The 21,612-nt window shown below is 38.8% G+C and overlaps 1 protein-coding gene across 7 annotated transcripts; it reads left to right on the forward strand.

The window, feature by feature from the left end:
- Positions 1 to 86: 86 nt before the first annotated feature.
- FAM76B (family with sequence similarity 76 member B) lies at positions 87 to 13,840 on the forward strand. 7 transcript variants are annotated; one of them, XM_040583645.1, is made up of 10 exons: positions 88 to 276; positions 521 to 585; positions 884 to 938; positions 2,417 to 2,572; positions 4,084 to 4,274; positions 6,308 to 6,355; positions 6,553 to 6,633; positions 7,295 to 7,430; positions 10,531 to 10,632; positions 11,252 to 13,840. In XM_040583645.1, the coding sequence occupies exons 1-10, from the start codon at positions 172 to 174 to the stop codon at positions 11,339 to 11,341; spliced, it is 1,029 nt and encodes a 342-aa protein (XP_040439579.1). In that variant the 5' UTR covers positions 88 to 171; the 3' UTR covers positions 11,342 to 13,840. The 7 variants fall into 7 exon arrangements, with proteins under 7 accessions (XP_040439582.1, XP_040439579.1, XP_040439580.1 ...); XM_040583646.1 differs by having other exon boundaries at positions 7,298 to 7,430; XM_040583648.1 differs by lacking the exon at positions 6,308 to 6,355 and having other exon boundaries at positions 87 to 276; positions 7,298 to 7,430.
- The last annotated feature ends 7,772 nt before the right edge of the window (positions 13,841 to 21,612 follow it).

The following is a 21,612-nucleotide window of genomic DNA, read 5'->3' on the forward strand; positions in this document are numbered from 1 at the left end:
GCCTAGGGCGGCGGCGGGGCGCGCTCCCCAGGCGCGGCGGCGGCGGAAGGGGAGGGGCGGCGGCGGCGGCGGCTCCCCGGCAGCCCAGGCGGCCGCTCCGGCCCTCGCCCCGGCACCTCCCTCTTCCCCTCCCTCGGCCCGCCCGTGTCCGCCCCGCCGGCCGCGGCGCGGATGGCGGCGGCGGCCGCGGCGGCCGCCCCGGCTCTTTACGCCTGCACCAAGTGCAACCAGCGCTACCCCTTCGAGGAGCTCTCCCAGGGCCAGCAGCTGTGCAAGGTGCGGCGGCGCTGAGGCGAGGCGCGGGCGGGGCCGGGGGGGCAGCGCTGGTCGGGACGGGGCCCCCCGCGCCGGGGCCGGGCTCCCGCAGCCCCAGCCTGCCGGGGCCGTCGGGGGGGAGGCGCCGTCCCCAGGGGCGGGGGGGCGGCCGCTAGTCCGGCGGGACGCCCCTGGGGTAGCGCCCGGCGGGGCCGGTTTGGAGGCTTTGGCGGAGCGGGGAGTAACGCCGCTCTTCTCTCCTCAGGAGTGTCGGATCGCCCACCCCATCGTGAAATGCACTTACTGCCGGTCGGAGTTCCAGCAGGAGAGGTACGGGAGGGGCCCGCCTCGCCCTGCCGGGACCTGCCCCGGCGGCGGCCGCTCCTAACGGCGGAGCTGACCCCGGCGGGGACGCTGCCGAGGGCAGTCCCGCAGTGCTGCAACCCGCCCGCCCGCTGAGGCGACGCGAGCGGGGCCCTAAACGCAGCCCAGCCTTAGATTCGTCCACTTGCCGCTAACCGCTTACCACGGCGTGTGTTTGCATGTGTGTTTTCCAGTAATTGCATAGGAAAGAATTTCGAGGGGTGTGTTTGTTGCTGAATTCAACATTATGCAATTTTATCTTTAGCAAAACTAATACGATATGCAAGAAATGCGCCCAAAACGTGAAGCAGTTTGGAACGGTGAGTAGGCTCTTGGTTCTAAATATTGAAGTCAAGTTCATGCATGTTTTAAATCAGAAGAAGCTCTCTTGCAACTGATCTTTTGTTTTCGGGCAGAAAACCGAAAACCTTTCAGGAAGGTGATGAAAATTACCGGCAGCTCTTGATTTCCTTCATGGCTTAGTTTCTTTTTTCCAGTTGAAATCGTTGTGGCTATATGTAGCTTAACAGTTAAGAATTACTGCAACGTAGCTATTTGTAGCAAAAGCAATGCTATTTGGCTTTATGTGTGTAAAGTTATTCTTCACATATTCCCAAAAACACATGCTTGATGGCACAAAGACCGTTAGCTGTCTGTGTTTTTAATGAGTGTTAAATGTGAGAATCTAATAATACTGCATACTTTGTATTTTTTAAGTCTTAAAAATTTTAAACAGATGTTAATCATATTAAGCTATTAAGTAGAAAAGATTTTATGAGTATTAGCTGTATTCTTGTTACTTTGCGTTTTCTCATTGTGAATTGCAGCTTCAGTTCTGTTTAGAAAAAAATTTGTATTATATGAATGCACACATTGTATCCAAGCGCCCTGCAGATACCAGTTTATAGAAGGCATCAAGACGATCTAGTGAAAGAAAAGTGCATGACTTCTATATACTTGACATAAATAGTGTTAGATGAAATTCAGTTTATTTGAGAAACATAACAGCTGTTGATACGTAGCGGGGCATTTTGTGAATGTAAATGTAAACTGAACAAAGTACACACTTTCAAAAGCTTAAAATGTAGCAAAATGAAGTGCAAGAGAGAGACAACAATGCTTTTTATCAGTAGGTCATCAATAAAACAGAACAGCATGGAAGATAATCAGCTATTTCTAACCTGTGAAAACTGACAGCAATTTTATTTTCCAGCAACGTATTATTCTAGTTGAGTGTATGATATAGAAGTTGATAACCTGACCTGATGGTATGGTATCTGCAGTTGTTATTTGTGTGGGTTTTTAAGTTTCCTGCGGAATTGCAGGAATCAGGATGCTAATCTTGGAGCTGTAGGGTTATCAAATCCCTGAGTAGTGCAAAGGAGAGGGACATTGTCAGAAACTTCCAGTCTAAAAAAATGGCTCGATTACTCTTCTTTTAAATCTCTCGAAGTCATTTCTTTAGATATGTAGTAAACCTGAGAGAAATTGTCATCATATTTAAAAAAGACAAAAAAAAAAGTAGGCATAGAGGTAAGCAATCACGCTGTATGTGTCCCTTTTGATGACTGTACCTGGGATTTCACAGAAAGTCCAGACTGTTTTTGACCTTTTAAGAAGCATCATTTTAGAGGAAAAGTTCAGTACTAAAGATAGAAATGGTAGGGAAAAGGTTCTTGTAAAATAGGTTATTTGAAGTGCTAGTAGTTTAGCAGCATCATTGTGAGTTTTAAAATACCTGAGTTCATTACAGAAACAGCACATGTATTAACTTCAGTTCAACTTACCTGTTTTTCAGCCCAAGCCTTGTCAGTATTGTAACATTATTGCAGCATTTATTGGCACAAAGTGTCAGCGTTGCACCAACTCTGAGAAGAAGTACGGCCCACCACAGACATGCGAACAGTGTAAACAGCAGTGTGCTTTTGATCGAAAAGAGGAGGGAAGGAGGAAGGTAGGCTTTGTTTCACAGCTATAATGGCTTAATGTAACAGCAATGTTCCTCCTTCGTAAGAGAAAGATTAACAGGAAATGTATCTGAAGTTCAGTAATATAAAATTTGCCGTTCTTTACAGTATTTGAATTAAATTTCACAACTTGCAATTGTTATGTTAGCTGCTGAGCTACCTTACTTTAAATTAAGTCACTCTTTTTAAAAGTAAGCTTAAGATGACAGTTGTAGCTGGGGAACAGAGGTTAAAGAGTTGAACAGTTCCTTGTGCTTTGATTATTTTTTATTTTTATTTTCCCATCCATTGGATCTTACATATGTCCATGACTTCAATCTGTCACTCACTCTTCTGATTTGCCTGCCTTGCCTTAAAGTACAGCACCAGAGAAGTAGACTGCTCTGAGCAGCCCCTTCTGTTTTTTTAAATAGCTTTGGTGGTGCCACTTTCTCATTCCAGAAGGTGCTGAGGGGATGACCTCATGTCATGGTTTAACCCCAGCCGGCAACCAAGCACCACGCAGCAGCTTGCTCGCTGCCCCCCACCCAGAGGGATGGGGAGGAGGATCGGAAAGGAATGTAAAACTCAGGGGCTGAGATAAGAACAATTTAATCGGTAAAGCAAAAGCCGCGCACGCAAGCAAAGCAAAGCAAGGAATTCGTTCCCCACTTCCCGGGGCAGGCAGGGGTTCGGCCATCCCCAGGGCAGCCGGGCTCCGTCACATGTAACGGTTACTCGGGAAGACAGACACCATAATGCCAAATGTCCCCCCCTTCCTTCTTCCTCCCCCAGTTTATATACTCAGCATGACGTCATATGGTATGGAATTCCTCTTTGGCTGGCTTGGGTCAGCTGTCCTGGCTGTGTCACCTCCCAGTTTTCTGTGCCCCCCCAGCCCTCTGACTGGCAGGGCCCAAGGAACTGAAAAGTCCTTGGTTTAGTATAAACATCACTCAGCAACAACTGAAACCATCAATTTACTATCAACATTGCTCTCACACCAAATCCAAAACACAGCACTGTACTAACTACTAAGAAGAAAATTAACACTGTCCCAGCTGAAACCAGGACACCTCAAAAGCCTTTTGCCTGAATCCAAGAATAATACTGTTTTTACGGAAGAATTTACTTGGTACAAGTAACAGTGGACATCTTGATTCTGTCTGGAATACGATGGGTTGAGAGAGAGAGAACATGGTGTCTAAGTTTAAAATGATTTGTCCCTTTAAAAAGTTACTATTACTTCTGTCATACAGAGAGAGTCCAACATTTGCTAAGACTGCTTTCTACCATAACTTTTAAACAACAAAAAGAAATGGAACAAGATTCACTTTGCTAAAAGATAATGTGCATATGTTGGAGATATGCTAGTGCTGTTTTGTACCAAAGAGATGTCTGGATTTTTCCCAAAGGTAACAGATGAAGTGAAACAAAATTTTCTTGCAAATACTGAAGTACATCTTTCTAGTGCAAGTATACTTGGAAAAAAACTCTGCTATGAATTATTTCCCAAAAGGTTGATGGAAAGTTGTTGTGTTGGCTCTGCACATTGTCCTACAAGAGAGTGCTACAGAAGACAAAAGAACAGAGGAAGAGCCTAGGATCTTCACATTCTAACTCCTCATCCTCATCTCTTACTGAGAAAGACCAGCATCATTCAAAACACCATCACCACCATCATCATCGTCACAGCAGCAGTCATCATAAGTAAGTATTTAAAAAACTCAAGTGTTTGTTGGTCACTCTTCCTCCTATGTGTTCTGTTAGTACTGAGATCAAATCAAAGGAAATACGAAATGCTGTTTAAAACATGGCATCAAAAGCAGCAGCAGAATGTTGTTCTTCCATGTTCTGTCAAATCCCTGTATTCTTACAGTTTGTGTGAAGTGAGGTCAGCATAAAGCAGAAATTCTTGATGATCTTCACACTAGTTGATTTTAAAATTGATAGCAAGTCTAGAAAAGAAACCCATGGAATGGCTACAGAAACAAGTTACTTAAGGATAAACTTGAATTTGGCTTTCTAAGTAGTAACTGCTGTGTGATAACTACTCCTTTACATGCATTTACCATGGGTTAAAAGGTGGTGTATTAGCAGTGAGCACAGGACAGCTACTTTGCTCGCTTTAACTTCATCCTGACCTGTTTCTGCGCACATACCTGCAGTTAAACGGAGAAGCAGAAGCAACGGTGTGGGATCACCCTCAGTCTAGGACCACTTCGCATCTCTTTGCTAGGTTTATAATCAGATCTTGTTTCTGATTTCAGGCAGTTTCTGAGTGGCTGTGATACAGCCACAGGAAAATAACACTGTCAGTTCAATTACTGGCACTGATATTCCACACAGTTTTGTCCCATCTTCTGCAACTTTTCTCAGCATGCTGTCTCTGGCCCTGGCATTTGTATATGCAGGGCGTACCAACCTTAACAGACTTACCCAGTTTATTTAGTCGTAAATACCATAAATTATTTGGTTTTTATAATTTTTATAATAGTATTTTATAATTTATAACTATAATTATATAATGATTCTTATTTTAATCGGTAGGCCTATGGCAGCATAACTTCAGAACTACTTATTTTATTTTTCTGATGGATGGTAAATACTACTGCTGCAATGGTAATAGCCCTGACCCCAGACACACAAACACTTAAATTCTAAGCTTCACTCCTCTAGGGCATATAATTTTCCATTTTGACTGAAACTTGCCTAAGTGTGACTTAAAGATAGAAGCAAAAGAAGCTGGAATGATGCTGGGAATGAGAAGAGAAATACACATACTTTCACTTAAAAAAAGAGAAAAATATGATTTGGGTTTTGAGGAATTTGAAGAAAATTATTCTGGTCATGCAGAGAGTTCTTGTACTTTTTCTGTTCTAAATCTCTGCTGAAAATTGAGTTACAACAAGCTAAATCTAATTTAATGCACATGGCAGAGATACAGTAAGGATTAAAAAAAAAGTTAGCTCTCTACAACAGAACAGAGCTTCTAATATAATGAAGAGTTATAAAAGAAAGTACATCTCTATACAGATCGCAATGTTCCTGGTTTGGCACCATTTTTCTGTAGGCTGCTAGGGGTCCCCAATAAATACGACTCTTTCCCTGTCCTTTTCAGTTATTGTTGAGATGAGACAATAGAAACAACAAGGTAGAAGTACGGATTCTTTGAACTATTTCATTCACTGCAGTCTTCCACGTTCTACCATTCCTATATCGACGGTGTTAGTTGCTTTTGAAATTACTGAAAACAAATAATTGAGAAGAAGCTATTTTCAGGGATCCAAAACTTAACTTTGCTCTTATGCTACCACATAAGCACCACTTCAGGCAATGTTCATATGGCAGTATGGGAATCCCAGGAATGCTGCTGTACACCAGCTTGCTGAGTACAAGATTAGCAATATAAAGTTCACAAGAATTGGGAGGTACCAGCAAAAAAGAATTTAGCCGTCAGTCTGGAAGTCTACCCCTTGTGTCTTAGAATAGTGTAAACATCTAGGCGAGAAATATTTCTATAGCATCCTGACATAGTAAGGAGTGGTCACGAATATGACTGATAATACAACTGTCCAGCTGAAAATACTTTATTGTTAACTGTCTTCATTAAAAAAACCCAAACAAACCCAAAACAAAACAGGGAGGGGGTGTGCATTTTTCTCAAAGACAGATACCATTCACATAAACTTAGAAATAATGGCATGTTTGGTCAGTTACCAAGTACATTTCACGTATTTCAGAATCAGCAATCTGAGTCCAGAACAAGATCAGGGACTATGGAAACAGAGGTAAATATGATATTATTTATTAATTTCCTTTTAATTCATCTTGCAGTTTTCACTTAAAGGACTTTTTTTCTTGCATTTCTGGCTAGTCTCTGGCATTCCAGATAGGAGCATGAGTTAGTTATTTTACATGTACCAAATGGTGATATTAGAGAGTTATATAGTATGAGGCTTTAGGTTTACATTTTGTTTGATTTCAGCCATAAATCCTCTGCAGCTATTCAGAATGAAACTCCAAAGAAAAAACCCAAACTGGAATCCAAGCCATCAAATGGAGATAGGTAAAGTTATATTTTTGTAAAGCTGAGCCATTTCAACCAAGTAGAGCACTGATTTGTGGCCAATTGCTTTTTTTTTTTTTTTTTTTTTTTGTCTGAAGAATGAGGGAGGTGAAACTATTGTCCAGACAGAGAGATTATTGGGTGGCATCTGAGTGCTGTCAGTCAACTAAATGACTTTATTAGCAGAAAACTGGCAGTGTTTTCCTGCTTTTAAGCTGTCTGGGGCAAAATTAAATAAAGCTTATGTATGAGGTAAGAGTTATCAACAAAACAGTATTCTCTGACATTGGCATTTTGTCAGTTAGATGCAGGGTTTAAGCTGCTGCTTAAAGCTGACCTAGTAAGTAGAGAATTCTTTGGACCTTAATGTGCAAGACTGAATCTTTATTTTGTCTCTGGCCAAACAGTTGGAATAAAAGTGGCTGTTTCAGTCAAAAGGTATTTGTCCCCCTCAAAGCTAATACTTCATTATATTTCTGCAGGTGTATGTAATGTCTGCCATTAGTAAGGTAATTTGCCAGTTGCATCTATTTCTGTCAGGTACATACTTTTTTTGCATTAGTCCTTAAGGATGTTTGTGGAATTATTATCCAATTGAAATTTTTTTAAAAATACTGTTTTTCTATTGATGTAATAAGTAACTATTGTTTTTTATTTTTAGTAGCTCTATAAATCAGTCAGCAGACAGTGGAGGAACTGACAACTTTGTCCTTATAAGTCAACTGAAAGAAGAAGTAATGTCACTTAAACGTCTTCTGCAGCAAAGAGATCAGACTATTTTAGAAAAAGATAAAAAGGTAAAAGTTGCACCTGCTTAATAAGAACTTCATAATTTTGTTTTCTATTTAGTGGACTGCTAACAATGTCAAAATGGTGAGATAAAAAAAGTGTACCTAGTTTTTATTTTCTAGTGACTAATCAGATCTTACCATTTAAAGGACAAGTTTGGGACTTTTGTATCATGAATATATTTTGGCTCGAAGTCAAAGAGGAATTCATCTTACCTCACTTGAGCCACCTAGAAGCTAGTCATCTGGTTCACTGTTACTCAGGCTGCATGCCACAGGTGATGGATAAAATGCCAGACAGTGCCTTCTATGAGTTACATATTCTAAACTGAGTGACGGCAAGGATCCTGGATACCTACATAGACTGATGGGCACACAGAGTAAGAGGAGGATTAAGAGCAGTAACCATTCAGAGTTTAGCATAGTTTCTGTTTAGTTTTAAATTAAAGCAACTGTAGCCATAATTAATGAATTTATGTCCAAATTTACATACACAATGTATGAAAATTAAGTGTTTGGATTTTAAAAGATTGGTAGCATGTATAGTATAAGTTGTCACATCTTTGTGGATGGTCAGAGACTAGAAGAAAAGCTGGGATTAGGCGCCTGGCAGTCAACAAAAGTTAAGTGAAATAGGCTCAGATGGCTGCAGTGAAACTCATAGAAGACATACACCCTTCAAACAACCTGATGACTGACAAGAAAAGAGAAATAAACACAAATGCATACTGTGCTCTGCCTTTATTAGAGCTTGTTTGTCTGCCATCTGATTAACTAGATGCTTTTAAGACACTGTAATGGTGGCTCTAGAATTGAATATTCTGTTCAGAATTGAATAGGTTATGGAGTTGTATTAAAAATAAATTTACTGTATTTTCAAGTAAAATTTTGATTATAGATGTATGGCGGCCTATCAAAATATTGATGGTTAAGAAAGGTTCATTGACCCTGAAAGGAAAATGCTTCCCCTTTTAAACCATGGTTTAGTATCTTAATTTCTACACTTGTGTTGTATAAAGGATATTGAACATTTTTTTGTTTATATCACTGTTATAATATACCTAGTGTTGGAAGTACTTGCTATTTCAAGCCTTTAAGCAGTTAATGTGAAAGAGCTGAAGTTTGTCAGGGATTCTCTTACATATTTTCTTCAAAGGACAGACGTTAAGGCCCTGATTTCTCTCTCATAAAACTAGTCACGAATCAGTAGGAAATTCAGTTACCTGTTTTTCTGTTTTATCTACTGGGCAAAACTAACAGAATGGTTAGGTAAGGAAATGTCACCTGCTTCTGTGTAACCACTGCAGTAACTTGTTTTGTGCTGTTGCTATAGGGAGAATGTCTAATAATTTTTTATATCCCCACTGCTAAAACTATTTGACCTCGGAGTTCTTTGAACTTAAGGACTCCTTCAGGCACAAATTACTCGCTTTCAGAACGTTGCTTACTTTCTTCAGCTGCTGTGGGGTAGGGGAGAAAAGCTGAACGCATCCTACAGTGTTTGTATAGCTGAAAAATTTACAACAGGTTAATGCACTGCAGGGTCTTTTTTTTGACTGTGAGGTAGTAAAGACATTTACTGGGATAAAAGCCTGAGCCAGACCTGTGGGAGAGTCCTGTTAAGATCTTATTCCAAGATTTGTCTAGGGACAGTGCCTGAACAATTTGGAGCGCTCCGAAAGAAAACCTCTGGAATGTGTAACGTATGGCAACAAAAACAACTCAGTACACCAGCTTTACAGACAATCCTCATTAATTATTTTTTGTTAAGGAGGCGAGACCTCAGACATGTCATTACCAGTGCTTACTGTTTGCAGTACTAGCCTTGGTTTGCTTTCTGGACAAAATATTAATGAGACACCAAGACATTACTGTGGGGCCCTGAGGCTTAATCACTAGGAAGGGACTGTAACTTGCTGAATGTTCACAGGTAGTGTGTTTGCTCATCTAGTTGCATACTCTACTATGGTGCAATACTACCGCTAGGTTTGTTTAATATTTAGTTTGTGGTATGTGGTTTTATGCTGGGTACCCTGGAATTTACAACAACTCTTAAGTACATACCTTGAGCAGCAGACTGTGTACAGTGAGGTGTGTAATATCTTTGTGTCAAGATACCTGCACTTTATTTAGGACGATCTGATTGCCAGTTCTTTTGAATGTTTTGTTTCACTACCTGTGATTTGACACATACTAAGGTTGGCAATAGCTGTCTTGGTAGTTGTTTTCAGAATGTAGGCTCTGGTTTGTTATAGCCTCTTTGCTAGCAAAGAGTCTTCATTTCCTGAAAATTCCAAATTTTGAACTGGAGAGGTTCAAAATAGCCAGGTGAATCTGAGATGCTTTGAGGAACTAAACTTTTTAAATAAGTGGTTCCTAAAACTTCTGGGTCCACATACAGCAAACTGTTAGTAGTTCACCCAGCTGTACATGCTTCCAGAAGAAGCTTTCAGCTGCTTGGGTAGAAGCGTACATCACAGTTTAGAAACACCTGCCTTAGTGTATGTCGTCTGGATTTGAGCCTGTCTCAGGGGAGACCCAGTGCCAGCGGTACTGCACCATACGCTCAGAATTAAATCATAAGTTATTTTAATGACACATTTCTAATAACACAGTTTAATTCAGTATTGTTGTGGATTGAGAAGCAGTGAGACTCTGGAATGTATACTTCTGTTTAGGACAAACTGTAGCATGAAAGTACACAAAAGACTCCTTTCTGTTGTGTTTGGAAGATTTTCCATGTGTTACCATACCGTATAACTGAAGAAACTTAACTGAAGATTGTGATAAGTGACTCTCAGTTGAAAAAACAGCTAAGATTATAAATCATTAGTCTTGTGTTTGACTTATTTTTTGTGTTGAGGGTTAACCTTCTTTATACCAAGTCCTGAGCAAACAATACAGTTACGGAAGTACCATTCTTTTCATCATATAAAGTAAGCATACTTGCATTTCAAGCTACTTCTCAAGTGCTGAGCTGTCAGTATTAAATGGGAAATTAATATAGTGTTTCCTGAGATTCCTAGTGCTTCCATAAAGATTTCACAGGTTGATTAGAAGATGTATACTGTAGCAGTCCAAGGAATCTTCATAGAATTTGTGTTTTCAGTTGACAGAACTGAAGGCAGACTTCCAGTACCAGGAGTCTAACTTGAGGACAAAGATGAACAGTATGGAGAAAGCTCACAAGGAAACTGTGGAACAGTTGCAGGTGAGTACTTGCTTATCAGTACTTGAGAAATACTTCAGATGGAGTTATGTATTCTGGCTGTTCACTCACGGCAATGAAATAGTACCAAGTTCTTGAACGGTCATTACCATGTTTAATTTTGAATGCATTGTACAGCGGTTCTGCAGTCAACAGACAATCTCCGTATGAGTTAAACTCACTGTAAGAATGGCTTTCTACCTTCAAGAGATAGAGGTTTGCCTCACATGCTTTCTCAGAGGTTATGTTATTTTTTGTGTCTGTTCTCTGATGCCTAAATCAGTTGTCAGTATGCTGTTGATCTGATTTAAGGGCTCAGCGTTAACGCAGTTGACAGTTAAATGTCTCTTGTTAAAGCATACTTTATCAGAAGGAAAGCCTGAATAAGCTGCCTCATAAATCACAAACTGAACAGGTACTCAGTGCAATACCTCAGATACTAAATTTTGCAGTACAGGAAATGTGGTTACCTTTTCTGTTAAAGATGGAATATGCATATCAGAAAGCATATACAAATCTTTTGAAAATGATCATTCATAAATGCAATGGGAAATTAGTGTATGACACTACTATCTAAGATGTTTCCGTAATTCATAATTATTTTTTTTAATCTGTATTTCAGGCCAAAAACAGAGAACTGCTCAAACAGGTTGCAGCATTGTCAAAGGGTAAAAAGTTTGATAAAAGTGGGAGTATACTAACATCTCCTTGAGGAACTGGTTATTCGTGGGGTTTGCTACTCAATGTAAATTTGAGTAATTCTGTGAAGCCCTTAATCCTGTGTAGTGGAAAAAATATTTTTGCACACCAGATTAGTTGGCATGTTTCCTACACGTTTTTATAATTAATATGCAGCTTTTTTAGTTACTGTTCAGATGAAATACTTCAACTGGCTTGAAGAATGTTTTTATTTTTTTGATATTGGAAACCTTTTGCCAGCAATAGTATTAACAATTGCATAGAGAACATAGCAGTGCTCTCTCTAAAAGGACAACATGCAATAAAAAAACTAGGTGTACTTTTTACAAAGCAGCAACTGAGTCTTTTAACCTACACTGATGTCAGCCAAAAGATTATGAATCTGCAGTGACACTGAACACTGTTTTTCTGGCAACTGTTCATTTACTTTGTATCAAAATATAAATTTAGAATGGAAATCATGGTGCTCTCAAGTGAAACAAAAAAAAAAGGCATATATGTATGTGTAAATACAACTGTAATGGTTATATTCTTAGTTATAACAAGTAATTAGTGTTTTACATTCTTGTGATAGGGATTTACCGAAAGATTATCTATTGTACAGTAACAGAGGCAGTGTGGTTTTTGTAAGATTTACTGTAGATTTTTCTTGCAAGTGCCTTTCTCCAACTGTTTATTTATAGGAATGTTGGTATTTTGTACATAAGGTTTTTATGTTTTAAAATCATGTTTAATAAATGTTTTATGTAAATATAAATGTGTGTACAGAAGAATCTGAAACAAAGATCGAAGTGGCTAGTGCAGTGCTTGAAGCAGCATTAAGAGCTAGCTAATTGATGGACAGTGAGTACTGGCTTTAGGTAACCTTTGTAGCTTGTGTCTGTGAGGTGTAGAATTTTGTTAGTGCTGCTCATGCCAAACACTTCCTGAACAAAAAATGAAATGTTTTTTGCCACACTGGAGTTTAGTGGTTTGTTTATATACTTTTCCCATTTGGCACAACACTAATTTTAATTCCATAGGGGACATTGTACTCCCAATGTTTCATCCTTAATTAGTGATATACACTCAAAGTTTTTAAAAAAAATTATTCCCCATTGACTGATTTAATGTATTTAGTAGTAACTTATGGTGATTCTTCTTAATGAATTGCAATTTTTTTATCCCCCAGTAAAGATACACAATGAGAAAAGAGCAGCCAAAACTAATGGTCTTGAAATTAATGGAGTGGATGTGGTGTCAAAGGGTGGGTTGTTTTAATGTTTTGAGTAGATTTTGATTCTAAATTACATCAGTTTAAGTTTAGCTCTGCTCCTAATGGACATTAGTCATATTCAGAAATTTCTATTAAAACATAATTTAGTATACCCCTAGGTCTCTGTTCAGGAAGGTGAGTTACAAATCGGCATAAAGTGAAGTAGACTTACCTAAGTACAGGTTTAGTTCAGCTCTGGGTACTGATTGGTAACAGGGTAACTGCTTATATTTCAGTAAGCTTAATTGTGTAGAATAAGCTACACACCTTTTAATTAAAGAACAAAAATCTAAAGTTCCTTGGCTGTCCACTCACGTACTGAGCAATGAACACCTTTTCAGTAGTTTAAACAAGTTCCAGCAGTGACAGACAACTGAATAATTTAAAAAAATCAAACTGTCTTGTTTCGTATGGTATATGTGTATTTTTATACCCTAAAATCAACTTTGTATGTTTATAAATGCTCTTCTTTTAACTTGCTAAACTAGGGTAGAGAGTGCTGCTATCCTTTGGGGATGTTGGTTGGTTGGGGTTTTTTAGTATACCAATTTATGACTTTCATTAATTCAGAGTTAGTATTTTGATAATTTTTTTTTCTAAATTGAATGGTGACCCATGCTTGTTGAAATTCATTTTAAAATACAGAAATGCATAGCAAATTGAAATGTTTGAATTAAGATTATTTAGTGATATCTGTTCAAGCTGCAGTAAGGTGTTCCGTTTTAAAGCAGCAACCTGAATTTCTATATCATAGATGTAATTGACTTTATAAATCACAGTCTGAAAAAATTTTAGGGGCTTCAAAGTGTTTAGTTCTAATTAAAGACCTGTGGGTTTTCTTCCATATTCTCATTTTTAACATGAATTTTTTGAAAGTTATAAACTAGCCAACTGAATCCCAGTCCTGAAAATAATGTCCTGGAGCTATAAATTATTGACATAATAAACTGATGTTCTTTAAATGTGGATCTGCAAGGAGATTGTTGTACTGTATTGTGCATTTTAGCCTGTTTCCAGATGTTGATTAGCATTGACCAGTAAATGGCCGTTTTGGCTCGAGTTATTTATGTATTTTAAGCCTGTGAATATTGCAGCCCCCTTTTAGATAGTATGTCTAAATAAGTGTTCTGCAGTGAAAGCTATTCAGCTGTCCACATGTATAGATTATTGAAATACTGTACTGGCACACATCTTGACCGTTGACATTTTGTACCTTTTCTAAATCCAATGTTTCACAATAAAATCTTGTCAAAACATTAATCTGTCCTTTTAAAATTATTCAGAAATTCAAATGTCATGTTAATCCTCCACACTGTCACTTGCTAAAAGTCTGTGGCCAAAAAAGGGAAGAATTTCATATTTGCATTTAGTATTTAGATTTCTGGGAAGATTAGACACCCTGGGCTGCCTACAAATTTTGCCAAATTAGAGCTTCAGATTAATTTTTCTCAAGAAAATCTTTTGGTTTTCTACAACAGGTTTATAAATCATAGAAGTATTTTCTTGTAGAGAAGAAAAAAAAAACCCTTAAGGTTTAGCTGAAATTTAGTGACATTTAATAAAGCCTTCAGCAGGCTTTTTATATGCTGATTAACATCGGCAGTCGTGTTTAAAAATATCTGAATTTCAGTCTTAGGCTGTTAACCATAAGGTTGTTCTTCTGGTACATACGTTGTGTACATGTAAGGTGATTCTGAGATTGGAAGTGACATTGATAATTTTTATCAATTAAAACAGGGAGTAAGATTCCGTATCTTTCTGGCCAAGGCAATTATCTAGAAGTGGGGAATCCTCGAGTTTCAAAGCCCTGCTCTTAAGACAGTGTATATTTTATATTAGGTATAGTGATTAATAATATGCTATTTTAATATTGAATTTTCTTAGCCTCATTTTAATGCAAATTTTCAATGGCTTTGTTGAAGCCATTTATTTTTAAAGCCGAGAGCAAGTCAAAACCATGTGTGGTACTGAGTTTAAATATTGCTTCAGTGTGACACACGCAAAACTTGTATGACCGGCCATGTAACAGATTGACTCCCTGAAAGAGGTTTGCATCATTTGAAGCAAATTTTCTTAAAGGAGATTTAAATTGTTGGCAGCCTATGTATAGGCATTTAGGGAGTTCTTAGTGGTCTTCAGTATCTTCAGAAGCTCTGAATCCACACTGAATTTTTTGAAAACACTGAAGTGTGTGATTGCAAACTATAATCTTGAGTAACTTTTGAAAATGAAGTAAAAGCTGTTCATGTAATTTTTGTTCCTTCAAGTGAGTTACTAAAAGGTGGGTTCAATTGAAAATACTGCAATAGAAGATAGATTTCTCATATATTATGTGCAATTCCTTTAGTTTTCCTCATGGAAAAGGTATTGATACATAAAATGACTTCTGTTGAATCCCACAGAAGAAGTAGGGGGAATTGGGCAAAGGGATTATTGAGGTGGAAAGAGATGTCTGAGGTGTCCCTGGGGGAAGGAGGATGGTAATGGAGGTGTAAGGGCTAATGGGGAAGAAAAACTTCTGAGATACCAAGTTACTCATTTAAGCAATGTACTGAATCACATAGCTGTGGGTTTTTTTCAGGACTTGTCATCTGTGTATGTTCAGAAATGGCAACTCTTTCAAGTAAAATGCAGCATCGCCTAAGGGAGTTTTTTGTTTGGCTTTCTTTTAAAGCTACTACAGTCCACCTTCAAGAAATCAACAGATTAAAGAGCTTGATTAAATTGAAACACAAAGCCATACAATGCGAAATCCATCTTGCAAGCAGTTAGTCATGCCGTTTAGGCCTAGAAAAAAAAAAAAAGGGAAAACTGTAGCAGAGCACTGTATACCATTGCCCCAGCTGGGTAATGGTGCAAGTCTCAACATATGACTCGAGCTTTCTGTCTGTTCTCATGCATTAGACAGAAATTGTCCTTGAAGTTATGTCACCGAGGCATGAATCATTGACATTTTCCCTTGCTTTAACCCAAACAGAAAGCATGTCTGGATTTGCCCATTTACCTTTAAAAATGTTCATTGTAATATGCTGGCGCTGTTCTAACTGACCTTCTTGCTCCTGGGAATTTCTCTGCAGTGTCTCCTCCTGGTGTGTAAAGGCAATTTTGCATTTTCACTGAAGGGATTTAAGTACCACGAATGCTGGTGTGCTGAGCAAGCCAGGTGAAAGTAAACGTTTGTAGGGTGTTGGTTTTCCTTCTACTAAGGCTTTCTGACTCTGGGAGTACTTGGATGATTTATTTTTGTCAGTTGGAAAACAGGCATTCAAGCTTCTGAAGAATACCAAAGGCTGAAGAAAAACCTGCATCATCTTGGTGTACAAAAGGTCAGTCTTAGAGGCATAAGCAGAACACTGCTTTTATAGTGATTTGTTTTGATTGCAGAAGGCTTATGGACAAACAAAAATAAACCGGACCAACAAATAGGTCAGAGCTGCTTTGGACCACAATGATCTTATTAGAGGCTGGGTGACAGGAATGTGTTGTGTTCCTACTATGGCTTCTGCAGGTATTAGAATTTGCAGCCTAAGTTGATTTTTACTTCCAGTTGTACCCCCTTCCCCCTTTTTTAGTAACTTACAGCAATTTATTTTGAACCGAATGCTGAAAACCTGAAGATGTTTTCCCTTATCTGATTCATAAAAGATGCAGCACGTTCACAGTTTATCCTCTATCAGGTACATCAACTCATGTCTTTTCATTTCATGGAAATCTTGAAGGTCAGTTGTATTTATAGATGTTCCTTCGGAAAAGTTTTAGACTTTCTTAGACAACTCTTTGTATGGTGGTTTACTTTTTGCAGAATCACATGTTAATTTTCCCTGACATTTGTATGCTCAAAATTCCGCTGCAGCATAAATGATAGAATTATTTCCTGGAATGTTTTTGTCCAGCCATGGTCAGCTCTTGAAAATACTGTGCGACTCTATTGATTAGAATACAAGTTACAAAAATTTATTATTAACTAATAAAAATGTATTGAACCAATTTACTAACAGAAAATTGTCTTTTTCAGGTACAGATGATTCCTCTTGTGGGTTGTGAATATAAACTGAGGCATTTTCCTTCATTTAAGGAGAACTGTACCACTTAAATTAGGGTGTTTACAGGTATGATGTAGTAGAACATGAAAAACCTTTCAAAAAGGGAAGGAACTGTAGGGCTGTATTTTCTAGAATAATTTCACTCTCTGCTGAAAGGCTGACACGTTGATCCAGCTGACTGCACAGAGGCGGTCCAGTAGCGCTCATGCAACCATACAACTGTTGCAGTGCTGTAGTTGCACAGCCGGTTTCCAAATGCAGCTGGGAAGAACAATTGCAACCATTCCTTCAGGATCTACAAGAATTTGCTTGCTGGTCACTTACCTGACTTGGGGTGCAGCATTCTTTAAAGTTAACGTAGTGCAAGGTACCTTTACATCTTACAACTATAACATCCACAAAAGTGGAGTGAGCACTGGATTCTTCCTCTTACTGGAAAGGCATGAGTTTTTCTTGCATAAAAGAACCAAATTTCTCTGCAAGGTGCAGTTGAAACTTAATTCCTGCATTCCTTGGTGGAAGATACATTAGTCTTTCTCCTGTAGTAATTCTGCTCCAATTTTTAGGGTTTGATTGGTAGCCCATAGTGCTTTTTCCTCTTGTTTTGCGTTAAAGGTAAGAATACATAAAGGGTTTTTTTCAAAGCAAACACACCTTTGGATCTTGTTTACCAAAAGTGATGGAACAAACAGCTTCCCTCACTTCTTAAATGCTAAATTTGGTAAAACAGAGCCAAATAAGAATGGCTGCCTACATAAATTTAGCCACTAGATGCTGCTTAAACCACACAGTTTCTCAGAGGTGTATGGTTGTGCATGCTTTCTGTGCACCATCCAGCATCCACAGCGGATAGCTTACAACACTGATGCTAAAATGAGAATATCCTAAAGAAGGAAATAGTTGCAGTTTGGAATGTATTTCAGAAAAAATGAAATATACTTTGGAAAATTAAGCATAGTGGTATTAAGCATGTTTATTATAGTTAAATATTTTAAAAATATTTGGAACTATGTTGTGTTTTCTCTGATTGCTTTACTTTAAGAAAGAAAAATCCCCATTTTATAGGTCAGGAGGCTGACCCATGAAATGATGCAGCTTGACTGCTGTCACACAAAAGGCAGTGTTAGAATTGAAAATAGACTCCAGGACTCCCCAAGTAATGAAGACAGAGTATCTTTTTCCTTCAAAGGAGCTGCTACGGATAAGTTAAAGTCTTCTTTAGTCACCAGAGATGTCTAATAAATCTGTAGCATTAGTTAGATGATTTAGCATCTGAACCTTAGAAACCATTATTGAATGTAACTGGTTTATTCATAGTATGGATAGCAACGGAAGGGTCGGACTTGGAACAGTAAGGTTTAAGGCTTACTGTTTTCCTCTTTCTTTGAGTCTGATGCACTTACACAGATTTTTCCCAGTCTGGTTCTGTTAGCAGATGTGTTTGAAACCTTTGACTTTCTAGTGAGAGAGTTCTCATCACTATTTTAAAATTCAGGCTGTTTTTAACAAGTATTTGTAGTAGAGGGGAAAAGTGTTTTCATTTGTATGTTCTACAGCCATGTTGTGTATTTCTATATTCTGTGAGTAATCTTAAAGGTGGAAGACCCAGGGAACTACGAAGTGGTCAGCTGCTCAGTGCAAGAGAGGCATGGACATACTGGAGAGGGTCCAGTGAAGGGCCATGAGGATGATGAAGGGACTGGAGCATCTCCCTCTGTGAGGAAAGGCTGAGGAGGCTGGGGCTGTTCAGCCTTTAGAAGGCTCAGGGGGACCTTACAGCTCTAAAGACCTGAAGGGAGTGTGCGAGGGGGACAGAGCCAGGCTCTTTTCAGTGGAGCCCAGTGCCAGGACCAGAGGCCATGGGCACAAACTGAAACACAGGAGGTTCCCTCTGAACATCAGGAAACACTTTTTTAATGCAAGGGTGACTGAGCACTGGCACAGGTTGCCCAAAGAGGTTGTAAAGTGTCCATCCTTGGAGATACTCGAAAGCCATCTACCTGGACATGATCCTGGGCAACCAGCTCCAGGTGGCCATGCTTGAGCAGAGGGCTTGGACCGTTGGACCAGATGACCTCCAGATGCCCCTTCCAACCTCAGCTGTCCCGTGACTCTGCAAGCTAAACAGGGCAAACATCTTTCCCTTCATCTATTAAAAGACAGTATTTTGTAGTGGAAAAAATAGGTAAGCAACATTTTAATGTTTGCAGTTTTTCCCTCACTGTGTTCAGTTCATTTGAATAGAGCAGGAAAAAAACCAACCAGGAGTTTTTGTCATGGCGATTCACCTGTTAGGCAGAGCGTTGCATTAGTGAAATATCTTAAATTATGCGGGTGATGGTTACATAATCCTCAAGATAGTTTGCTGAGCTTGTAAAATAAATACTTTTTCATGAAGAGGCATTTCTATAAGCTATTTCTGGTATCAAATTTCAGATAAACAGAGCAGGGAGCAGTAATTTCCATCTATTTCTTTCCTGTTAATCTGTTGCGAGCGTGATATAATTCTTATAGTATGCACAATCAGAAAGTCTGTTTGAAAATAGTAAAGTTCCCAAGAGTACTTATCTTGCTGTCCAAATCTTTAAAACCCCTTGGCATTATTTTCTTTCTGTTTAGTAACAGCATTCTAAATAAGTTTGGTATGAAGCATGTAGGACATCAAGAATATGTATAGTTTTGTGGTGTCTTCCCTTTATCTGTAGCCATATGTCTTACCATTTATTAAATGTGTATGGTTGAAGCAGAGTTGTGTACCACGTGCAGCATGTATCCCCTGTCTTCAGTAAAGCCTCAAACACTGTACTTTTAAAGCGACTTGTGTTTTCTTAAAAGAGGTTTTGGATCAGGCCTTGTGTATTAATTAAAATTATTTTGCATGTGCATCGAGATCATAAGTCCTGTAACTCAGGCTGTATTTTGGAACTGTGTTTATACATAATACGGTTATGTATTTTTAGTTGGTGTATTCAATTAAAAAAGCAAACTGAAGTACAGAGTAGTTCCTCACTTCTTTCCTTGTGTTGGGAGAATAGTGTCCCGCAGCTGAAAGAGGAATATAATTTTCCTGAAATTTGGTGCTGTGACATGAACAGGTGCATTTTTTCCCCCTGAAAAGTACCTTTGCAACAACTCACAGAACATTATTTCTGAGTGAAAATACAAATAGGGATCATAGCAAAAATCAGATAGCATCTTAATCCATTTATAATGCTGTCATTCATAACATTTTAAGTTGAGTGAACTAGGTGATGGTGGAAAAAAAAAAGATAAGTAACCCAGATCATTTTGAAAAGCAGTAAACAGAAATGTTGTGGTGATTCAGAGTGCACTCATAAACTTGGTTCTACTGTCAAGATTGCTATCAGGCTGATAAACAGGGTTTATTGCACAAAACCAAAAAACTGGTATGTTTTCCAAAATGGCAAAACAACATGTTTTTCATTCTTGGACTATAGTTAGGAACACAGGTATTGATATATTATTTACCAGAATACTATCAGAGCTTATAAAACCAGTAATTTATCTAGCCTAAAAATATCTCTGCTACTTTAGTAGCACACGAAAGAAGTTTTTTGGTAGTTGATACAAAGCAACCTATTGACAGATAAAGTTTTTTTTAACCCCATTGGAAGTTTTTCTGTAGCCTAATCTCTTTCTTAAATCTTACTAATGTTGTAATCTTAGTTGTATTTTGTGGCAAAAAGTTCCATCAATTAATTTTATCACAATTTCTGTGATGGTTCTTTTTAATTAATACATTTATTGGCTTAGAATTTAAAGGCTGTAACTCTGCCCACCTGGATCAGCATATTCAGAGATTCTCCTAGCATTTTTTTTTCCACTTAAACTACTTTGTTGCTAATTAGCGGCATTGACTCTTCGCAGTAAGATTTGTTCTTCCAGGAGTTAGTAGGTTAGTCACTGTGCATATGAAAAAAATAAAAAGACGATCAGCCTCTTAATGTAAAATACACTTCTGTCGTCTTGACTTTTGTTCTAGTGCTATTTTTTACCAACAGTAAAAATGCTCAGTTTTGGGTGCTGGAGCTAGTGAAAGAGCTCTTCTGGCCCTCCCTGGAGTGACCCTTGTCTCCCATTCATCCTACCTACTGGGCTGGCTGAGGTCCAGCCCATGTTCACCTATGGTCGTTCTCCAAGAGGCCAGCAGATGTTGTACACATCAAGCCACCACATGTTACTTCATGGTAGAGCGTAAGAGAGGGAGAGTGAAAGGGGTCTTGCTGTAATGGAGGGGTGAGCAGATGCTCACCATGCTTACTGGGTGGTGAGAAGATGCACTACAGTAGTGGTTCCCGACACAAGGTCTAGAGCCCCATGGTCATATCTATGTAGTTTGGAGCTAATCTGCAGAAGTACAGTGCCTTTGCCGTGTTTCCAGTTGTGCATTTGTTAGTGAGCGTACAAAGTCTTCATGATTGACAACACACTAAAATCCAGAAAATTTGGAAGTACTGCTTCAGAAAGAGCTCTGTTTTCTTAAGCACAGGATAGGGAGTTAGAATTGCTGGCACTCATCCCGGTGAGGATTTTCTGTCTCAGTCCCTTTGTCCCTTGAAAGGGTGTTAAAAGGTATGTGTGGGCAACAACCACTTACTGACGGGCAGTCAGAAGATGGAAGCTTTGAGGGAGCAAATATGTGAGGCTCACTGGAGAAGGAAGAGGCAATGAAGAAGGTAGTGCAGCGAGGAGGAGAGCAGACTGTTCAAATTGTGTCTTCATTTGCTAGTTTTAAGATCAAGTTGCGGTATTTTCAATGACCAGTTCTACCAAAACAGACTAAACATCTCTAGCACATTCTTAAGGCCCTTCATAACGCCCAGATTAGGAGGACAGTCAGTCTAGGCTTCCCATCAGGTTACCAGATTCTTCTAGTGAGCAATTTAGCGTAAAAAAAATGAATTTTCACATTTGTCCTCTGGATGAGCCTGTTTCGCATCATTGTACATGGGTCTTAACTTCCCA

This window comes from Falco naumanni, chromosome 2 (assembly GCF_017639655.2).
Source record: "Falco naumanni isolate bFalNau1 chromosome 2, bFalNau1.pat, whole genome shotgun sequence".
NCBI lineage: Eukaryota > Metazoa > Chordata > Aves > Falconiformes > Falconidae > Falco > Falco naumanni.

What these genes read in the sequence shown, in the direction of transcription:
- FAM76B (XM_040583645.1), top strand. Translation starts at nt 172, where the DNA reads ATGGCGGCGGCGGCCGCGGCGGCCGCCCCGGCTCTTTACGCCTGCACC. An exon ending in AGGGCCAGCAGCTGTGCAAG is followed by an intron (nt 277 to 520) that starts GTGCGGCGGCGC and finishes TTCTCTCCTCAG; the next exon opens with GAGTGTCGGATCGCCCACCC. An exon ending in AAGAGGAGGGAAGGAGGAAG is followed by an intron (nt 2,573 to 4,083) that starts GTAGGCTTTGTT and finishes ATTTCCCAAAAG; the next exon opens with GTTGATGGAAAGTTGTTGTG.